Here is a 22271-nt window from a genome sequence, read left to right as displayed (position 1 = left end):
ACCTTTAAAGTGCTTCTCGCCTCTAGTCTGGGGGTGTGTGGAAGGGGGTGGGAGAAGCTAAAGGGAGCAGGGGAGGGCGAGGGAGAGAGAGATGCTTGCCAGGAGCTGTGTTTTCCACTGAATCTTTCTCCTCCAATCAGTGGCAAGATGCTGATGAGCACAGAGGCTTGGCTACACCCACATAGGGAGGTGTGTGGTGTATAAGTACAGGGATCCGTCTGAGCTAGTGGCACATCACAGAGAGAAGGCAAATAGCTCTCTGTTTTCCAGCTAAGCGGAGGAGAGAGAGAGAGATTCAGACACTTGTTAGCGTGAAGTTCTAGGAAGACTCAAAAGCAGGGAAGCAGCAGCGGGAACGGCACGGGCAACAGCAGAAAGCATTGCCACTTGCTGGGGAAGTTCTCGGCAGCTCAGCTCGGGGATTAAGGACTCCTGGGAGACGGAGGAAGGACCAGACACTGAAGAGAACTTTTTTGTGTGTCCTGGACTTTGGCTGTAGCACAAGGGCAGTTGGACGGCAAGACTTCCCAGGGTGATTTTCTTGATTTGGTGGTGTTTGTAATTTGCAGGGGAAACAGGCATTTCTGGACTGGGTGGTTGCGACTTTTGGAGAGAGTCTGTCAAAGGGGCGAAAGCTTGATTAGCCCACAGCTAGGAAACATGCAGTTGGACAACATCAACCAGGTGAACCTCCACTCTTTCCAGGGCCACCGTGGTGTGGCCAATAACAACAAGCCCAATGTGATCCTCCAGATAGGGAAGTGCAGGGCGGAGATGCTAGACCACGTCAGGAGGACCCACCGGCACCTCTTGACCGAGGTGTCAAAGCAGGTGGAACGGGAGCTGAAAGGCCTGCAGAAGTCGGTGGGGAAACTTGAGAACAACCTTGAGGACCATGTCCCCTCAGCTGCTGAGAACCAGAGGTGGAAGAAGTCCATCAAGGCCTGCCTGTCTAGATGCCAGGAGACCATTGCTCACTTGGAGAGGTGGGTCAAGAGAGAGATGAATGTCTGGAAGGAAGTGTTCTTCCGCCTGGAGAAGTGGGCTGACCGGCTCGAGTCTGGTGGGGCGAAGTACTGCCATGGGGACAACCACAGGCAAACTGTCTCGGTAGGGGTGGGAGGCCCAGAGATCAGGCCCAGTGAAGGGGAGATTTATGATTATGCCCTAGACATGAGCCAGATGTATGCCCTGACACCTCCTCCTTCTGGGGATGTCCCTATCATGCCTCAGCCCCATGATTCCTACCAGTGGGTCTCTGTCTCAGAAGATACTCCACCTTCCCCAGTGGAGACCCAGATTTTTGAGGACCCCAGGGAGTTCCTGACTCACTTGGAGGACTATCTGAAGCAGGTGGGTGGCACTGAGGAGTACTGGCTTTCTCAGATTGAGAACCACATGAATGGGCCGGCCAAAAAGTGGTGGGAGTACAAGCAGGACTCCGTCAAGAACTGGCTGGAGTTCAAAAAGGAGTTCCTTCAGTATAGCGAGGGCACCCTGACCAGGGATGCCATCAAGAGAGAGCTGGATCTCCCTCAGAAGGATGGAGAACCTCTAGATCAGTTCCTCTGGCGCAAAAGGGACCTGTACCAGACCCTCTACGTTGATGCTGAGGAGGAGGAGGTCATCCAGTACGTGGTGGGGACCCTCCAGCCCAAACTCAAACGCTTCCTCAGCCACCCTTACCCCAAAACTTTAGAACAGCTGATTCAGAGGGGCAAGGAAGTTGAGGTCAACTTTGACAACTCCGAGGAGCCCAGTCCCCAGAGGACCCCTGAGTTAAGGGACTCATTAGAAAGCCTCCCTCCCTCCACCACTGCCAGCCCTGTTGCTAGTGATGGAACTCAACCCGAGGTTTCCGTCCCACCAACCACAGTGATATGAGCAGAGTAGTGTGAAACAGGTATGACAAAGAAGGGGGTTGGTGGATTATTTAGGAAGGTGGTTTCCTTTCATCTGAGAACTTCAGCCATGGTGGGTCTGAAGATATACTCAGCCTAATGACCGGTAGCAGGAAAATTGAATTTTCTTCAAGATCAACCATGCTGAGAGCGTGGCTAGCCTGAATCACTCAAGATGGTTCAAGCTGGATAATGGATGGATCTTTTGAGGATTTCTTTTTTAAAAGCCATTGCAAGGACTGGACTATGTCAGAAAGACAAAGCGGCCTCTTTGTCGTGGCAGAGGCAGCCACAACTCCTGGGGGCACAGCTTCCCAGGGAATTTCATCGGGCGTGACAGAAGGATTTCCTTCTCGCTCACACCAGTCCTTTCCTTCAAGGTGCTTTTCCTTCCAGACATTCTCCTCCCCGCTTCTGGGAACCATCAGTGGACTTTCACTAACTCTCTTGAAAGCTATTGGTTTCCCCCTCAATCTCCTGCTTCTTCCAACTTTTCAGCTGAGCTCCAAACAGATTGGGAAAGGGAACTTTTAGCAAGTTTGGGGAGGACCTGAAGAACGTCAGCAGGAGTTTCAGCCATCAAATTAACCCATCCCCTGCTCTCACCCAACTCTCATGTTTTCATCTTCAACTGGACCTCTGGATTCTCTTTGGCTTTGACTTGGGCATTCAGGTCTTTCAGCTCCAGAAGGATCATCAGCCACACATTCAACAGTGGCCATGAGCCTGATGCTTTGCTCCTCTACATTCTAGATTTTGGGAGGATAGGGGTTTGCAAGGGTGGGGTGCCTACTTCTCACATCAAGATGCTAAAGAGAAAGAACAAAAAGCACTCCAAAGTTTGACAGGGGTTAGTTTCCTAGCATATATATAATAGCTGCATACAAACACAACTTGAATTAAGAAGTCATGCCACCCTAATCTCTGCACCAAGAATTTTTTATATATATAAAGAAAGTTAAACGGCTTTTCCCAATGCTGAGAAGCAAAAGACAGGCAACTTTGAGAAACTTTGGTAGTTGGAGAGAGGAAACAAAACAAAGCATGAAGCATGAAGTCTCTGCTGCAGAAAGTCTGCGCCCTCTACAGTTGTAGAACTGAAGTAAGGAAGCAGCCTTTTAGAATGGCTTGCTAGTCCGTATGACTAGAAGAAGGCAGAACTCGCACGGAGACCTCCTTCTGGTTCCATTGATGCAAGAGAAGCAGTGAAGAGCAAGATATCTCCCCAACCGTTCTGAGAGCCTTCAGGGTGCGACTTCTTCCCACAGGCTACAGGTAAGATGCAAATCTCCCCGGCTCATTGATTTTATGCCAATAGGGTTGACAAATACAGCCCTTTAAACTTGGATAAACAAAGTTCAGCTGTATCAAAGTCAGATATGGGTGGGTAGGGATAATCAGGGAAGTGGAAAGGTGCCATTTCCAAACAGGACTTATGAACTATGGTCCATGTTAATTTGCAGAAGAGAGGCTTAAATCTAGGACTGATGTTGCAAGGATAAAGCAAATAGCTTTAGAGAGGCTGTATGGACTTGGGTTAGTGAAATCTCTCTCCCCCCCCCCCCCCGCCATGGGCAGAAGTAGTCAGCATGGTGCCCTCTAGATGTTTCTGGGCTTGATGGGGTTGCTGGGAGTTGTAGTCCAATTACAGGATAGAGTTAGAAGAAACCTCAGCAGTTGCCTAACCTTATCTCCCTATCCGTATACTTGAGAGCTGACTTATCACTCTGCCTTTCATGTTCTGGATAGGGGAAGGCTCTTTCTCTTTTAGCATCCTATCAGCTTCCAAGTATGATTCCTCCCCACCCTTCTCCAGCATCATTTGAGTGGTTTGCAGAAAGCAAAAAGTGTCAGTTCTTCCGGTTCCTGAAAGAGCCAAAAAGAAAAAAACAGGGAGAATTCAGTCCTAGAGAACAGGCAGATCTCCAGCTGCCATGCATAAGCATATGCCCAGCTATGGACAGTCTGCTGTCAGAGTGATGCTCGTTCAGACAAAGAATGCTGCTGGAGCTCACAGAGAGAAGGGGAACAATAGCTAATGCAAAGGTATATTGTGTTGCTGAAGCTGATCTGGCTCACAGCTCATGTTCCGCTTTTTGTTTTGTTTTTTGTTGCAGTGACTCATTCAAAAGCGGTCAGGAGCGAAAGACTTCTTGAATTGCATGTGGAGCAGAGACGGAGGCAGAGGGGCGGCTCAGAAAGTCCCATCATGCAATAGGGCTGGATGGACGTCAGATTCCAAAAAGCTCCTGCAGCTCCTGTTCGGAGATCACTTGGAGAAGGTAAATAGCTGTCTGCAATCACAGCTCAATTCCAGTCAAACCCCAGCAGATGCCAACTTCTAAATGCCCATTGTACCTATTAATCCACAATAAATCCTTCCCACTCAAAGAATACACTTAGTTTCCTGTGTTCTGAGATGCTGCTTTGCAACTCTGACGTTGCAAATTCTCCCTTGTTTGGCAAATGTTCAGCACTCTGTTTCCATAGTGGCCAAAGAGATGCCCATTGGAAGTTCACAAGCAGAACCTGAGTACAGCAGCTCCTCAACCACCTGCCATTCCCAGCAGCTGGTATTTCAAGGTCTACTTCCTCTGACAGACCAAACCTTTCTCTCCATTTTCCTAATTCACCATCTAACCTTCACTTTCCTTTATTGCAGGAAGTTGTTGTCCTTCTGAAGATAGAAAGAGTCGGCTCCTTCATTGCTTGAGTCATCACTCCCATGTTGGCAAGCAGCTGGCACCTATGAAAGCGCATCTCAGAAAGATCGACATCTGGAAGAAAATGCCAACCATGCTAACATGCCAGAAAAGATGCTTCAGCTACGAGGGCAGACAAAAGGCACATCTATACATGATGCAACCAGCAAAGGGGGAAAAATGTGTTCAAGGACCACACTCAAACTGCAAAGACTCAAAGTGACAACTATAGCAATATGATTTATGGGATTGGGGGCATGAAGGGTGGCTGAAGGTCTGAAGAACTTGAATGCAGGACCTCACTAAGGAAGGGGATACTGAAACTGGGGTGTTGCTTATTGATTGTAACTGGGGGTGACAGTGAGGGTTTTGTGGGGCAGGGCAGGGAGGTAAGGTAAAAAATTAATTTCCTGTTCAGATTTTCTAAGAGCTCAGTCCACAATATCCTGAGAACTCTACTGGCCAAAGAGAACTCCACTGTCCAGTCAAAGCTGAAGATTTTTTGAACACTTTTATGTTCAGAAAAGCATATTGGAACCAAATATGTTTGGCTGAATGGCCAGGTGGGTGCAGTAGCCTTAGGAGAACTGGCAATCAGGTATGAGATGAATGGGCATGTCCAGCATCTCACACAGGCCAGAAAAAACCACAAGGAAGTCCATTTCTTTGGCTGCTCCCATTTTTCTTTCTTTCTTGAGCTAACTAGGAAGCAAAGACATGCACACCATTGTATGCAGTGTGCATTTAACCAAAACTTTTTTTGATGTTCAAAGAAGTTTCGCTTCATATTCCACCTGTCAAACAGGTTGGGTTGGAGATGGTTTTGGATTTTGTTTCTTCTTTCTTCCAAAACTACTTGGCCTACAGCTCTTGTGTAGGTTCTGACTGTCTACAAATGTATGTCAACGTGCCAAATCATCTCATATTGCCATATTCTGATATCTTCCAGCTCACAGCTAAGAAGGCACTAAACACCTTCAGCTGTCTAAAGAAGAATATTCAGGGACAGGACATTAAAAAAAAAGAATGCTAACTTGAAGAAGATGGTGGACTTTCAGAGAGTCCTAAATATCATTTTCTTCTATCTCTTGACCACCACCCCACTAACTCTGCAGGCATTCATTGGGATGGCACCTATGTGACATCATAGTTCTGGGGTTCTTTAGGGAGTGGACCAATAAGATCGCTGTCTTTTTCACTACACCAATGGCTTCTAACCAATGGGAGCCTTATCTGTAGCGCCACTTGCTAATTCACCATCGAGTTCTCATTGAGAGATTTGATGGTGTTTCTCTCGCGAGGGAGAGTCCGGGGGGGGGGGCAAGGTTATGTGTGCAAAATATGTATGTGAAACCAAAACCTAATCCTGTTCATTGTGTTCCATTATTCCAAGAAAGCTGTTTTCTATTTCTGGTTTCGTTTTCACTATTGAGCGTTCATCAGTTCGCCGTGGGTTGCGCAGAAGGTGAACTTACTGATGCATTAAGAATTGTGTCGATAAATGGGGCTTGGGGATTCAATATTCAACGTTTGCCCAAGCCACTTCACTCTCTTCTGATTGTACGAGGCCACTTAATCCTCATGGTATCACTTTGGTGGTGAAACGTAAGAGGCTGTGTCAGCCCCTGCTTTTGATAGAAACGAATAAAAAATAAAACAATGACAGTGTTCTTCAGCTGCAAAGCAATTGTAGCAGAGTCTGTTCATAGCAAGAAAATGTTTGGTTCTTCTTTCTTTTGTAGATTTCTATAATAAAACATTGTGATAACTGACTAAAACAACCCCGGTCTTGACTCTCATTCATCCTTGCCTGCTCTGTTGAATAGCTTGGGGTTGCAAGGGCACAGGATGCAAGCTTTAGGCTAGTTTGCTTTTCCTGTGCAGTTTAGCTGGGCTTACAGCAGAGGCATACCTAGGGGCAGTGAAAATGGACTCAGGTGGGGGTGCAGGCATGGGGGCAAGGGCAAAAATCACTTATCAGACTATGAATAAGTGCATGACTTTTATGTGTGCAGTGCTGCAGCATTGCTATCATGGCGAGACCAAACATGAGAGAAGCTTTCCACCCTTCCTCTTCACCTTGTCTGCCCTCTGGGTGCTTCGAGTCCCTGCTTGTAGTAATTTCTAATGCGGTTATTGAAGTAAACTGATTTATATATAACATATATAACACCGGTCCTGAGAGATCTACATTGGCTCCCAGTGCGTTTCCAAGCACAATTCAAAGTGTTGGTGCTGACCTTTAAAGCCCTAAACGGCCTCGGTCCTGTATACCTGAAGGAGCGTCTCCACTACCATCGTTCAGCCTGGACACTGAGATCCAGCGCCGAGGGCCTTCTGGTGGTTCCCTCATTGTGAGAAGCAAAGCTACAGGGAACCAGGCAGAGGGCCTTCTCGGTAGTGGAACGCCCTCCCATCACAGGTCAAGGAAATAAACAACTACCTGACATTCAGAAAATACCTGAAGGCAGCCCTTTTTAGGGAAGTTTTTAATGTGTGATTTGATTTCTGTTGGAAGCCGCCCAGAGTGGCTGGGGAAATCCAACCAGATGGGCGGGGTACAAATAATAATAATAATAATAATAATAATAATAATAATAATAATAATAATAATAGTTGTTGTTGTTGTTGTTGTTATTTATTCTCTCGGAGGTGCTGCCCTTGTCAAGAGCACAAGGGGCTCGAGGTTACTGGCTCGCTTTGTTCATGCAGCCAGCAGAAGGTTCGATTCTTGGCAGTGTGTCCAGTTTTTTTAAAAAATCAGGTAGCAACAGGTGATGGGGAAGATTCATTCTCTGCCCGACACTGGGGAAACCACTGCCAGCTGAAGCAGATTGGACTGAGGAACCTTTTCTTGAGGTCAATGGTTGCATTGCTTTCTCGGCAACTTCCTCAGGTGTGAGGGGTCACAGGCAGAGGTGGGTGGAGCAATGGATGGATTTATTTTGCACACACACACAAACACTTCTCTGTATTCTCCATGCAGACACACAAACAACACTATCAGAGCTCAGGGACACAACCCAGCTAGGCAGAAATGCTCTAGGAGGGTGTGAAGGTAGCACACGGGCTCCCTCAATCTTCTTAAGAAGATGGTGCCTCTAATTTGTACTGCAGTTGTGGACTACACTGCAGAGCTGACTTGTAGGGCATGGAAAGAAGTACCCTATTCTTGTGGAGTGGTTGACTAGATGGCTTGACTATGTATAAGCACGGTACTTATGAACCTATGAATAACTCTTGTTAGAACTGACCACCAGGAGAGATAAGAGAAAGCCCATAATCTGTGCAGTGGATATTAAACTATGGAACTCACTCCCACAGGGGGAAGCGGACATCGCCATCTTGGATGGCTTTGAGAGAAGTTTGGACAAATTGGTGGAGGAAGAAGGGTATTGATGGTTACTAGTCACAATGGATAGATTTATTTATTGTCATTGTCCGTATATACACAGTATACACAACAACGAAAATCAAACACCCAAAGACCGGATTTACCATACACATTTGCACATATCTCCAACACTCTCATCCTTATTAAAACATAATCTATTAAAACATAACATAATCCAGAGTATAACATAACCTATTAAAAGCATAGCATAACCTAAGAGCCTGTCTCATTCCTTACTACTCACTGCTTACTATTACTTACTACTGACCCTGAGATCATTATTAAGTGCAATCAAAGCTCTTGGATAGAAACTATTCAGAAGGCGTGTGGTTCGAGTTTTCATTATCCTGTATCTTCTGCCCGAAGGCAACAGTTCAAAAAGGTTGTGAGCAGGATGGGTGGGATCTCTCAGGATGTTGTGTGACTTCTTCAAACAGCGAGACGTGAATATCTCGTCCAGGGTTGGTAGTTGGAGCCCAATAACATTCTGGGCAATTTTAATTATTCTCTGTAAAGCTTTTTTATCCGTTACAGAGCTGCTCCCATACCACGATAGTATACTATAGGTTAAGACACTCTCAATGGTACTGTGATAATAGGACAGGAGTAGGTGCTGAGATAGATTCAATCCCCTGAGCATTCTCAGGAAATACAACCTCCCCTGCACCTTCCTCACAGCCATATTAATATTTACAGTCCATGAGAGGTCCTCGGAGATGTAAATGCCCAGGTATTTAAAAATGGCTATGCTCTGCCTCCATGGCTGAAAGCAGAAATGCTTATGAATACCAGTTGCCGGAAACTACTGGAGGGGAGATTGCCTTTGTGCTCAGGTCCTGCTTTACAACTTCCCGCTGGCATTTGTTTGGCCATTGTGAGAGCAGGATGGTGACCTGATGGACCATTGGTGTGATCCAGCTGGGTTTTTCTTATGGTCAGTGGCCACATGTTAGCAATTCTGATTGCTCCTAGGGCCTCCTGTGCTTTACTTGAGTTCTTTAACAGATGAAAGTTGAACTTAAGGCCTTATCTATGGGCATGTATGTGATGTATGGAAGTGAGAGCTGGACCATCAAGAAGGCTGATCGCTGAAGAATTGATGCTTTTGAATTATGGTGCTGGAGGAGACTCTTGAGAGTCCCATGGACTGCAAGAAGATCAAACTTATCCATTCTTAAAGAAATCAGCCCTGATTGCTCACTGGAAGGACAGATCCTGAAGCTGAGGCTCCAAGATTTTGACCACCTCATGAGAAGAGAAGACTCCCTGGAAAAGACCATGATGTTGGGAAAGATTGAGGGCACAAGGAGAAGGGGACGACAGAGGATGAGATGGTTGGACAGTGTTCTCGAAGCTACTAACATGAGTTTGGCCAAACTGCGAGAGGCAGTGAAGGATAGGCGTGCCTGGCGTGCTCTGGTCCATGGGGGTCACGAAGAGTCGGACACGACTGAATGACTGAACAACAATAACAATGAGCATACGGAACTGCCTTATGTCAAATTAGAACTTTGCTTTATCTAACCATGTACTGTTTTGGGGACACACAGGGTGGGTGGGTGTGGGGAACTCCCTGGTCCTGAGTGGGGTAACTGTGCCCTTGAAGGACCAGGTGCGCAGGCTGGGAGTCATTTTGGACTCACAGCTGTCCATGGAGGCACAGGTCAATTCTGTATCCAGGGCAGCTGTCCACCAGCTCCATCTGGTACGCAGGCTGAGACCCTATCTCCCCGCGGACTGCCTCGCCAGAGTGGTGCAAGCTCTAGTTATCTCCTGCTTGGACTACTGCAATGTGCTTTATGTAACGCTACCTTTGAAGGTGACCTGAAAACTACAACTAATCCAGAATGTGGCAGCTAGACTGGTGAAAGGGAGTGGCTGCCGAGACCACATAACACCAGTCCAGAAAGACCTACATTGGCTCCCAGTACATTTCAGAGCACAATTCAAAGTGTTGGTGCTGACCTTTAAAGCCCTAAATGGCCTTGGCCCAGTATACCAGAAGGAGCGTCTCCACCCCCATCGTTCAGCCCGGACACTGAGATCCAGCTCCGAGGGCCTTCTGGCAGTTTCCTCCCTGCGAGAAGTGAGATTACAGGGAACCAGGCAGAGGGCCTTCTCAGCAGTGGCACCTGCTCTGCGGAATGCCCTCCCATCAGATGTCAAAGAGATAAGCAACTACCTGACATTTAGAAGACATCTGAAGGCAGCCCTGTTTAGGGAAGTTTTTAATGTCTGATGTTTTAATGTATTTTTAATCTTTGTTGGAAGCCGCCCAGAGTGGCTGGGGAAACCCAGCCAGATGGGCGAGGTACAATAAAAAAATAAATAAATAAATAAATAAATAATTATTATTATTATTATTCCATCCCAACTGGCAGCAGATCTCCAGAATCTTCCCCAGCCTTTCTCCCAATGATGCCTCTCGACAGGGGATGCTAAGGTCCAATTGTTAAGTGTGTGGCTCTGCATGAAGCTACTGCCCCCTTCACACTATATAAACAGAACCCTCAGCCTTCCTCCTCTGCCGCCCCTCAGCTGAGTTGTCGCATCTGTTGAATCATAAATCTACTACAAGCAGAAAGGTCTGTGATCTCCAGTTCTTCTGCCATCTGTGGAGGACCCGTTGGTGGGAGGGATCCATCTGGTTCTGATTCACTGAAATTAGCCATGCTCAAGATGCACTTTCTGGCCTTCTGTATCCAGCCCCCCTCCCCTCCTTTTCTTGCCCTCTGTTGAAATCTTGAGAGCCAGTGTGGTGTAGTGGTTAAGAGCGGTAGACTCGTTATCTGGGGAACCGGGTTCGTGTCTCCACTCCTCCACATGCAGCTGCTGGGTGACCTTGGGCTAGTCACACTTCTCTGAAGTCTCTCAGCCCCACTCACCTCACAGAGTGTTTGTTGTGGGGGAGGAAGGGGAAGGAGAATGTTAGCCGCTTTGAGACTCCTTTGGGTAGTGAAAAGCGGGATATCAAATCCAAACTCTTCTTCTTCTTCTTCTTCTCGGCAACATCTCCCAATCCCAGATTGGCCATCCCTTTGCTATAGCGGCTGCTGCTGGGCTACTATTTTTATTTGTTTCACGGTAACTACCATGCAGGGACCCAGGTTGCGCTGTGGGTTAAACCACAGAGTCTAGGGCTTGCCGATCAGAAGGTTGGCGGTTCGAATCCCCACAATGGGGTGAGTTTCCGTTGCTCAGTCCCAGCTCCTGCCCACCTAGCAGTTCGAAAGCACATCAAAGTGCAAGTAGATAAATAGGGACCGCTCCGGTGGGAAGGTAAACGGCGTTTCCGTGTGCTGCTCTGGTTCGCCAGAAAGCAGCTTGTCATGCTGGTCACATGACCCGGAAGCTGTCTGTGGACAAACGCCGGCTCCCTTGGCCTATAGAGCAAGATGAGCGCTGCAACCCCAGAGTCGGACACAACTGGACCTAATGGTCAGGGGTCCCTTTACCTTTACCTTAATCCTACCATGCAGGACGTGGGTGGCGCTGTTTTCTAAACCACAGAGCCTAGGGTTTGCCGATCAGAAAGTTGGCAGTTCGAATCCCCGCAACAGAGTGAGCACCCATTGCTCAGACCCAGTTCCTGCCAACCTAGCAGTTCAAGTAGATAAATAGGTACCGCGTTTCTGTGCGCTGCTCTGGTTCACCAGAAGCAGCTTATTCCTGCTGGCCACATGAACCGGAAGCCGTACGCTGGCTCCCTCGGCCAATAAAGCAAGATGAGCGCCACAACCCCAGAGTCGTCCGTGACTTGACCTAACGGTCAGGGGTACCTTTACCTTTACCTTTACCTAATCCTACCCATTGGAATGACCAGGATCTGGAATGGGACAATAGGGGGCTAAAACAACCCAGATCCAGACCTTAATCTGAAGGGGTGGTGCACAGTTTAATATGAGTTTTAAACCGTGCTGTTAGTCTGGAAAAAGAGGTGCCAGAACTCACCATGAACACCTCCCTTGTTCCCTTATAATGGCAATGGAATCTACCTGAGAGGTGCCGGAACTGAGTTCCTGTGAGTCCTGTCTGAAAAAAGCCCTGGTTTTAAACCTTAATTAAACATATGGTCAGGAGAGGAAAGGAGACTCACATACACTGACTGCATAAATCTTCTCCCCGCTCTGCTTGCTGCCAGACCTCTTTTGACAGTCTCAGGTTGCTCTAGGTGGACCTGATCTGTGCTGGGGCTTCCTCAACCCAATTCAGCTGAAACCTGGGTTGGCATCAATTCAATTTGGTTCTGAATCGAGGATTCAGATGGGGAATCCAAATCAGCCCCCGTCACGTGCACTGAACACCTGAACCAGGTATGAGTCATGAACTCTGTCAATTCTTGGTAGTACAGAAATCAGCTTGAACTGGTCGGTTCCCAGTGGAGGACTCCTTGGGAGGGCCAGAGAAACCCAGGGTTGTGAAAAGTAATTCATTTGTTAGCTCTGATTCTGCAGAGGTTGGTATAAAAGTTTTCATTAGTAAGCTATGGACGTCACTCTCCTTCACTGCTAGCTCTTTTAATGATCCTAATGATAAGGTGCTCTTCTGACATTCTGTGAACCACATGGGAATTGGTTTATCCACATGCAGCTCCTGCGTGCCTCAGAGAATGTTTATACAGCTCTGTCACGTGTCAGAATTATATCTTTCCCACACAGTTCCAGTGCCGGTTCTGCAAGAAACTGACCATTTGATCAGACCAGAGGTCATCCAAACATTCCCTGAAGGTATATTTGGGTTCAACTTGGGTCTGGGGTTGTCCCAGGTAGATCATGGAATGAAGTTTAGTGATCACCTTTGGCCAACCCTCCCCTTTTTATTCTGTGAGTAGATCGCAGTCTCTTGGGAGCTGGGCGTGCCTGTTATAAGGAATGATTGAGGGAGTTGGGTATGCTTAGCTTGGAGAAGAGAAGACTGAGAAGTCCCATGATAGCGGTCATCAAATATCTGAAGGGCTGTAATGTGGAAGATGGAGGAAGCTTGTTTTTTTTTTTTATTGCTCCAGGGCGTAGGATTCAAATAAAAAGAAATGAGACTTTGACTAAATATGAGGAAGAACATTCTGATAGTAAGAGCTGTTCAACAGTGGCACAGACTACAATGGATGGTGGTGGACTCTCCTTCATTGGAGGCTTTTGAACAGAGGTTGGATGGCCATCTGTTGGGGATTCTTTAGCTGTGATTCCTGCATTACAGTTCTACAGTTCTATGATTCCATTATTGATCTCTGTGATCCTTCTGGTGGGCTGGATTCAGCTTGGTGGGTCACTGGTTCTGCAGGCCTGGGCCAAAGGTAGATAGATCTTAGGGAGTGCAACTAGCTTGTACACACTGGGCGCAGAGCTTACTGGGATGCTGCAGCAGGCGCCAAAACTATAATGTCCAATGGAAGGCAAGGGGAGGAGAGATTTTGGCGTCACACAGGGCACCACCTAGGTCCTCCACTACCTGGGCTGTACAAATAAGAATGTTGGATCATGGAAGCTTTCTTCTGCTGAGGAAGACTGTGGTGTGCGAAGCAGATGTTCTACGCCAGGGGTAGGCAACCTAAGGCCTGTGGGCCGGATGCGGCCCAATTGCCTTCTCACTCCGGCCCGCAGACGGTCTGCGAATCAGCGTGTTTTTACATGAGTAGAATGTGTCCTTTTATTTAAAATGCACCTCTGGGTTATTTGTGGGGCATAGGAATTTGTTCAATTCCCCCCCCCCCCAAAAAAAATATAGTCTGGACCACAACATGGTCTGAGGGACGGTGGACCGGCCCACAGCTGAAAAAGGTTGCTGACCCCTGTTCTACGCTGAGCTGTGGCCTTTCCCCTTGAGGAAGTGTTAAGCGGAACACTCATCTCTCACTAACTCATGCACACGCACACACACACATGCACACACACACACCTTTTTATCCGAAATACTAGCATTTCTGCTGACAAACACCCACCGCGTGGGATATTCACACCCCTGCATGTGATTCACCAGGCAGGTAACATGAGTTGTCACAGCAGAGCTCAGAAGCAAAATCACTACTCACATTCCTTTCTTCCCGGAGAAAAACACTACCATTCTATCGGTCGCCTAAGCCACAGACCGGCTGTCTAGTTCTGATAAAAGGGTGGACAGAAATCTAATTGAGCCTCTTAAAAACCCTTCCTGTGCACCAGCAGCTCATTGCATCATCTGTATTCTCTCTGACCCCCCGCCCCGCCCCGTCCACCGCTCCCAGTTTTGAAAATGACAACCAATCAGCCGCTTTTGTCTCCCCATCCACCCACGATCCACCCACTCACCCATTATCCCAGCCAAAGCTTGGACATTTGCCTGCCAGGTTACCTTTCTGATGGGATGAATACAAAGAAGCCCGGGTTTGCCACCCCGTCCTTCCGGCTGGCACACACACACACACAAAACAGGATTCAGGAAAGAAAAGCAAGCACACGGTCTCTCTCGGTGCCTCGCCCATCCCCTTCTGGTTCCCTGGTGGAAAGTGGGTTCCACTCACAGCCATAGTTCTGGTTTCTATGACACCAGGGGCTTTTCCACACAAAAGGTGCGAGGTGTCAGTCAAGCCTGCCCGGACTGCTTGGAGCACAAGTCTCCATGGAAACAGGATGCAGGTTACTAGGTTACCAGATGAGATGCCCTCTCCTCTGCCTTCCCCTTTCACTGGAGGCTCTGAAGGATTCCATCTGAGTGCTGAGTTTGCTGATCCCAGCTGGTAGGTCCCCTCTGCCCTCGAATTTGTCGCTGAAAATAAATGATGTTGATTTTTCTTATTCCTCATATTTTTTTGAGAAGTGATTTTTTTGGTGGAGGGATTTTTTAATGCTTTTTACCTATGCTGTGAGAAGAGAGACAAGTCACACTTTCAGGCTTTTGACAAGTATCTGGATGGCCACCATGAGAACAGGATGCTGGGCTGAATGGGCCATTGGCCTGATCCTGCAGGCTTTTCTTATGTCTCTCCCCCTCCCCAATGAAGAAGACTAGACTAAAATAGATCCATTAGAATGGCAATATATCCTCGTCCAAATGAAATCTCTTTGTAGGTGAAATCCCTGCATGTGGAAGGCTAACATTTGGAAAGAGAGTAGGATTGAACATCCTGGTTGTGCAACCAACATCATGGATGCTTGGAAAGCTGGCATCTGTGGCTTCATGATGTCATGGAAGCTTGTGCAAGAGCCCCTCCCAGCACATGTAGACTTCTCCACTGCAGATGTCCACAACCCATTCTGCAAGTGTTGTGATTTTGGCCATCAGGATAATTGACACAGAGTGCAAGGCACAGAGATGTGGTCGGCCTTCATCTGTAGGGAAAACATCTGTAAAGGGTTCAGTTAAAGCAGGCAGAGGCAAACTTGGCCCTCCCGATGTTTTGGGACTTCAACTCCCATCATCCCTAGCTAACAGGACCAGTGGTCAGGGATGATGGGAATTGTAGTCCCAAAACATCTGGAGGGCCAAGTTTGCCTATGCCTGAGTTAAAGTAAAGAAGCTGGTAAAATGCGGGCTAGACAATGCTACCATTCAGTGGATTTGTAACTGGCTGACTGACCGAACCCAAAGGGTACTCATTAACGGCTCCTCTTCATCCTGGAGAGAAGTGACTAGTGGGGTGCCACAGGGTTCTTTCTTGGGCCCAGTCTTATTCAACATCTTTATCAATGACTTGGATGATGGGCATCCTGATCAAGTTTGCAGATGACACCAAATTGGGAGGGGTGGCTAGTACCCCAGAGGACAGGATCACACTTCAAAATGACCTTAACAGATTAGAGAACTGGGCCAAAGCAAACAAGATGAATTTTAACAGGGAGAAATGCAAAGTACTACACTTGGGCAAAAAAAATGAAAGGCACAAATGCAGGATGGGTGACACCTGGCTTGAGAGCAGTATATGTGAAAAGGATCTAGGAGTCTTGGTAGACCATAAACTTGACATGAGTCAACAGTGTGATGCAGCAGCTAAAAAAGCCAATGCAATTCTGGGCTGCATCAATAGGAGTATAGCATCTAGATCAAGGGAAGTAATAGTACCACTGTATTCCGCTCTGGTCAGACCTCACCTGGAATACTGTGTCCAGTTCTGGGCACCACAGTTCAAGAAGGATACTGAGAAGCTGGAACGTGTCCAGAAAAGGGCAACCAAAATGGTCCAAGGCCTGGAAACGATGCCTTATGAGGAACGGCTTAGGGAGCTGGGTATGTTTAGCCTGGAGAAGAGAAGGTTAAGGGGTGATATGATAGCCATGTTCAAATATATCAAAGGATGTCATATAGAGGAGGGAGAAAGGTTGTTTTCTGCTGCTCCAGAGAAGCGGACACGGGGCAATGGATTCAAACTACAAGAAAGAAGATTCCACCTAAACATGGGGAAGAACTTCCTGACAGTAAGAGCTGTTTGACGGTGGAATTTGCTGCCAAGGAGTGTGGTGGAGTCTCCTTCTTTGGAGGTCTTTAAGCGGAGGCTTGACAGCCATCTGTCAGGAATGCTTTGATGGTGTTTCCTGCTTGGCAGGGGGTTGGACTGGATGGCCCTTGTGGTCCCTTCCAACTCTATGATTCTATAATCAAGTTCCATGCACATACCAGTTGGCAACTGTCTTTGCCTCCGGCTTCTGTCTGATGAATGTCATCTGCATGAAAGTGGAACATCAGCTTGAAATACATCTCGCTGTTATTGATGACCAAAGTTTCAGAACAAGAAGTCCAGCCTGCAAAAATTCATTTAATGAGCCCGTGGTTTGTGGAATGCATCAGCGTCACTGGACTGCAAGCAGGAACTCTCCAAGAAACTGATGAAGGAAGGCACTGTTCACTTGACGTTCTTCAGGTCAATGCCCATGCAGTCAGGAAATTTGCCACGATCTTTGGCTGAAGCACAATCCAAACAATTTTGCACTGAAATGTCACTTTAGGGGAAATTCAGTGTCATTTCAGGCACAGCCCGGAGATGTATGCCATGGCATTGAAGAAACTCCACCCAATGGCTAAACTAATGGATGGCTGGTTCTGGGTTGTAGGGGTGGGGATCTCAGATGGCAGGGTGTAGAAGGAGGCAGTAAGGAAATGCCCAGAAGACCCTCATTAAAGGAAATGCAGCTCATTAGCTTGCAAACATCTGAGTTAATTAACATGGAATGACGATCCAGTCTGTTATGGTCAGGGTCACTTCCACATGTGTTCAATCATAAGACAATGACATCCTGTTTTTGCATTTGCCTTCATTAAAAAAAAATAAAAAAAAATCTTTGTTGAGAGTTTTGGATGTAGTAAAATAAAACAATGCACACAGGAAAAGGCTCCAGACAAACCGATCCCGGGGTGAAAGCAAAGACCGAGATGTGATATGATAGGTAAAGGAACCCCTGACTATTAGGTCCAGTCGTGGACGACTCTGGGGTTGCGGCGCTCATCTCGCGTTACTGGCCGAGGGAGCCGCTGTACAGCTTCCGGGTCATGTGGCCAGCATGACTAAGCCACTTCTGGCGAACCAGAGCAGCGCACGGAAACGCCGTTTACCTTCCTGCCGGAGTGGTACCTATTTATCTACTTGCACTTTGACGTGCTTTCGAACAGCTAGGTTGGCAGGAGCAGAGACAGAGCAATGGGAGCTCACCCCGTCGCAGGGATTCGAACCTCCAACCTTCTGATCGGCAAGCCCTAGGCTCTGTGGTTAAATGGAGCAAGCTTGTTTTCTCCTGTTCTGGCTTCAAGTTACAAGAAAGGAGATTCCAACTAAACTTCAAGAAGAACTGTCTGGGGGGTAAGACCTGTTCAAAAGTGGGATGGACTCCCTCTGAAGGTGGTGGAATCTCCATCCCTGGCTGTTTGTAAGTGGTGGTTGACTGGTTGCCTTTCAGGGATATTCCGTAGCTTTGATTCCTGCATTGCAGAGGGTCAGACTAGATGGCCCCTGGGTTCTTTTTTCAACTCTACAATTCAATGATTCTATGGAAAGAAGGATTTGAGGCATCCTCGCTTAAGAAGGACTTTAAATAACACAAACTTTAAATAACACAAAAAGTAAGAGAGAAAGAAAACACATTATGTTGGGAAGAAATCAGAGACCCTTCTACAGGCTTCCTCAACCTCAGCCCTCCAGATGTTTTGAGACTACAGTTCCCATCATTCATGACCACTGGTCCTGCTAGCTAGGGATCATGGGAATTGCAGGCCAAAAACGTCTGGAGGGCTGAGGTTGAGGAAGCCTGCCATAATAGAACATAGGCAAAATCCATTTTTACTGCCCAGAACTCATAATAACTATACCTATTTATTCAGTGGCAGAACTTTGCTGCCATGCTGCTGTATGTTAGCATACTTAATAAAAGGGAACCTTATGGCCATAAATTGATCTCTCTTTCTATGCCCTCTCAGAACTGGCAATTTGCGTGAAAGCTTTTCTAAGAGGGCTATATGCCAAATCTTTCAATACCAGCAATCTACAGTAGGTCAGTGTATTTGATGTTTTTTTCCAGAATTTGGACGGTCCAAAAGCATAGCTATCACAAAGAGGTCCCTTCCATGTGTTTCTGGGCAAAAGAATCTGTATGGCTAACATTCCAATGTTTGTTGCTATGTTGTTGTTATGTGGGCAATTCCAGGATGAAGTAAGGCTATGGAATATCAGTCCTCCCTGCCTTCTGAGCGTGCTCAAAGCTGTTTCCTTGAAAGCTACATCTCCAAGCAGCTCAAAGCACAGTCTTTGTAGATAGCCAGGAGGTGGCTGAAATTTCTAGTTTGAGCAACTTGGTTTTGATTAATATTTGTTTAAAAAGAGTGATGGAGAACAGATTGTGAGTCTCTAATATGTGCATCATTTGCATTTTTGGAATATGGGAGGACAATTCCCATATTCAACTATTAAGTGTGTGAGTTGTGTGTGTGTGTGTGTGTGTGTTTGTGTGTGTGTGTGTGTGTGTGAGAGAGAGAGAGAGAGAGAGAGAGAGAGACTTTAGATTTCGGAGGGGTATGGAAGTTTTGCATGTTAGCAGATGAAAACATGTCTCTCTCCCTGTGCTACCAGTCTTTCTTTATTTACTGGTTCCAGCTTGGAGTTTGGCAGAGGATCCAAATTGTGCCCCACGGAGTGGCCCCACCATGTGTGCATGACGTCACGTCCTCTCACGCATCACGAGTGTTTGACATCATGTGTGTTTCGTATGCGGGACGAAGTGGGTCGTCCGCACGACTGGAGGAGGCCGACCATCGCGAAGCCCGACCTTTGCTCTGTGCATCCCTTTGATGGTCGGGAAGGTGCGCCGGTGATGTCAAAGGGATGTCTGACATTGAGGGGTCTTGGTCCCCTGCCCACAAATAATGAGGGGGCCGAAGACACCTCGGCCCCATGGAGTTGGCACGCCTGGAGTTTGATAGAAGTCCTTCCGATTGTGAGCAGCTTTCTAATGGAAATAAAACTCTCTGCACAACAGAACTGGCCTTGACTTTGGATAATAATAATAATAATAATAATAATAATAATAATAATAATGATAATAATAATAATTTATACCCCACCCACCTGGCTGTTGTGATATTATTACAAGCCGAGCTGTGAAATGCCTCAGCAACGAGGTCATTTGACTATGAGTCATGTTTTCATCCTGTGGGAAAACCACCAGCCCTACTAGCTTTCCCACATACGTGATGTTATTGTAATGTACTGTTGTATCCTTTACTTTCTGTTCTGGCTCAGAGATGCTGGACGCAATTATAGACAGCTCTGACTATCGGAGCTGGCTACGTAGAGGCATACTCTGCATTTTAACTGCAATAAAGAAGTTTTAGCCTTCACTGGCTTGTGTGTGTTGTTCTTGCAAGCTGGGAACAATCACATATTACTAATGTGCCCCTGGACTCGAGTAGCCAGGAGTGCACAGAGGCTTCGTTCCGTCCTGGGGGTCAGTCTCACAACGTGCCCCCGCGGGAAGACCCATAACACTGGCTAGGTTTCCTGAGTCACTCTGGGCAGCTTCCAACATAACATTAAACACTTCCCTATATAGGGCTGCCTTCAGATGCCTTCTAAAAGTCAGATAGTTGTCTATTTCCTTGACATCCGATGAGAGGGCATTCCACAGCGTGGGTGCCACTACTGAGAAGGCCCTCTGCCTGGTTCCCTGTAACCTTGCTTCTCACAGTGAGGGAACTGCCAGAAGGCCCTCGGAGCTGGACCTCAGTGTCCAGGCTAGACAATGGGGTGGAGTCGCTCAATCAGGTATACTGGGCCGAGGTATACTGGACACTATCAGTTACTTAGATATTCCAGGCCCCCTAGCCTATCGGAATGTCCAGGGAAAGCTACCAGGGCATGAGTGTGTTGAAAAGCTTTTTATACAGAAGTGCTTCCATGGTTACTGTCACTAAGGAGACGGGAAGCTTTCTTGCTGCCTGTGATAATCAGCGCATGTAGTGTGTGTCTTCTCCATTGACATTTCGAAGCATCCCAAACCCTGCAATTTCATCAGAAGACCCACTCCCGTGTGCTTTATTAGTTTATAAATATACTCTGTTTCCCCGTACAATTCTTAGTTGTTGTTGTTTTTTTGCCTGCTCTGACTTTAACTGAAGTTTCAGTTATTGCACTTTTTAAACTACTTTTCTCTTGTTCTCTCAGAAGAATGTTGTATATCGCGCACAGGTGGGAAAAGCGAATAAAAAAAGGAAAATATGTATTCTAAAGAAAAGAAGTTCAGTTTCACCTTATATCCCTGCCCGATCACTGAGATCTTTCGGGGAGTCTCTGTTGGTGAATCCCCCCCCCCATTGCTCAAATGCATGGTTCATAAACTAGTAGAAGCCATGCATTCTGTGTTGTGGGCTGAAGCCTGTGTAACTCCCACCTGAGATTATACTGAATTTCAGCTGTACAACACAGACTTTCTTATTCCTGGGGTCCTTTGAAGGTAGTGTTCAGGTTTCCATTTGGTTTTTTGATGATTTTTGGTTGTTTTGTTGTCCATGTGGTTTGTTGTATACCACTTAGAAATGCTAACAATTAAGAGGTGTATCTTAAATAAATGAGAGACCTCCAAAGAGAACCTTTTCAACAGGATTGATGATAACGCCTCTCCACCTCTATTCTCCCCCCTTATTTATTTACTAGGTTATTGCTGCTGTTATTAATTCTTCTTGCAATAATTTATTAACTTCTGGAATGCACAAACATATATATATTAAAGGGGAAAGGAAAGCACAAGCATCGTACAAACTAATTGTGGAACCTAAGTCTTTTGAGGGCCATTAGTTATGAGTTACAGAATGGCACAAGGGCCAGAGGGCCAGATTAGGAACTGGGAAGTCAGGATTCGTGGTTCAAGCCACCCTATATAAATCAAAGCTCTTTGTTCCCCCTTTCACTATAATGGATAATCTGAAAATGCTATAACCTTTTTGGACAAAGTGGATAAAATTTACAGGCAGAGAGTCTCTCCAGTGTCAATTAAGTTTGCCAAATTGCAGGGAAATAAGTATAGGGTGGGTTCTTTTTTGTTTTGTTTTTTTGGAGTAAAGCAAAAAGGATTCAAATTACAAGAACCACATGAATTAAAGTGACAAGAGAGGAGATTCTAAATAAACATTAGGAAGAACGTTCTGATGGTAAGAACTATTTGACAGTGGAATGCATTACAGTGGTACCTCTGGTTACGTACTTAATTCGTTCCAGAGGTCCGTTCTAAACCTGAAACTGTTCTTAACCCAAAGCACCACTTTAGCTAATGGGACCTCCCGCTGCCGCTGCGCTGCCAGAGCACGATTTCTGTTCTTATCCTGAAGCAAAGTTCTTAACCTGAAGTGTTATTTCTGGGTTAGCGGAGTTCTTAACCTGTAGTGCATGTAACACGAGGTACCGCTGTACTTCAGCTCTCCTTCCTTGGAGGTTTTTAAGCAGAGTTTGGATGGCCGTTTGTTGAGCGTTCTTTAGCTGCGACTGATGCATTGCACAGAATCATGGACTAGAAAGGCTGGGGAAACCCAGCCAGATGGGCGGGGTATAAATTGTTGTTGTTGTTGTTGTTGTTGTTGTTGTTGTTGTTGTTGTTGTTGTTGTTGTTGTTGTTGTTGTTTGTGGTGGTGGTGGTGCCTTGGGGTTCCTTCCAAATCCACAGTTCTGTGATTCTATTATTCCTCCCCAATCTATATCATGGTTTTTTTTTTGGGGGGGGGTGTTTATCTGTTACTTTTCCTTGCTTTAAAGTAACTAAGAGGAGGACAAATGGTATGCTTTCTTGCATGTGTGTGTGTGTGTGTGTGTGTGTGTGTGTGTGTGTTTCA

General features: G+C 46.6%; 1 protein-coding gene and 1 long non-coding RNA gene across 2 annotated transcripts; both read left to right on the top strand.

Annotated features, from left to right (window-relative positions):
• Window positions 1-111: 111 nt before the first annotated feature.
• Window positions 112-2729, top strand: ARC (activity regulated cytoskeleton associated protein). Its single transcript, XM_033155933.1, has one exon. It carries the CDS (start codon window positions 661-663, stop codon window positions 1882-1884), a length of 1224 nt encoding a protein of 407 aa, XP_033011824.1. The 5' UTR covers window positions 112-660; the 3' UTR covers window positions 1885-2729.
• A 326-nt stretch (window positions 2730-3055) lies between these two features.
• LOC117050328 lies at window positions 3056-4799 on the top strand. Its single transcript, XR_004427078.1, has 3 exons — window positions 3056-3176; window positions 4019-4183; window positions 4564-4799. It is a non-coding gene; the product is annotated as an uncharacterized LOC117050328 (long non-coding RNA).
• The last annotated feature ends 17472 nt before the right edge of the window (window positions 4800-22271 follow it).

Source organism: Lacerta agilis, chromosome 7 (assembly GCF_009819535.1).
Source record: "Lacerta agilis isolate rLacAgi1 chromosome 7, rLacAgi1.pri, whole genome shotgun sequence".
Taxonomy (NCBI): domain Eukaryota; kingdom Metazoa; phylum Chordata; class Lepidosauria; order Squamata; family Lacertidae; genus Lacerta; species Lacerta agilis.
This window is presented reverse-complemented; position numbering and strand designations above follow the sequence as displayed.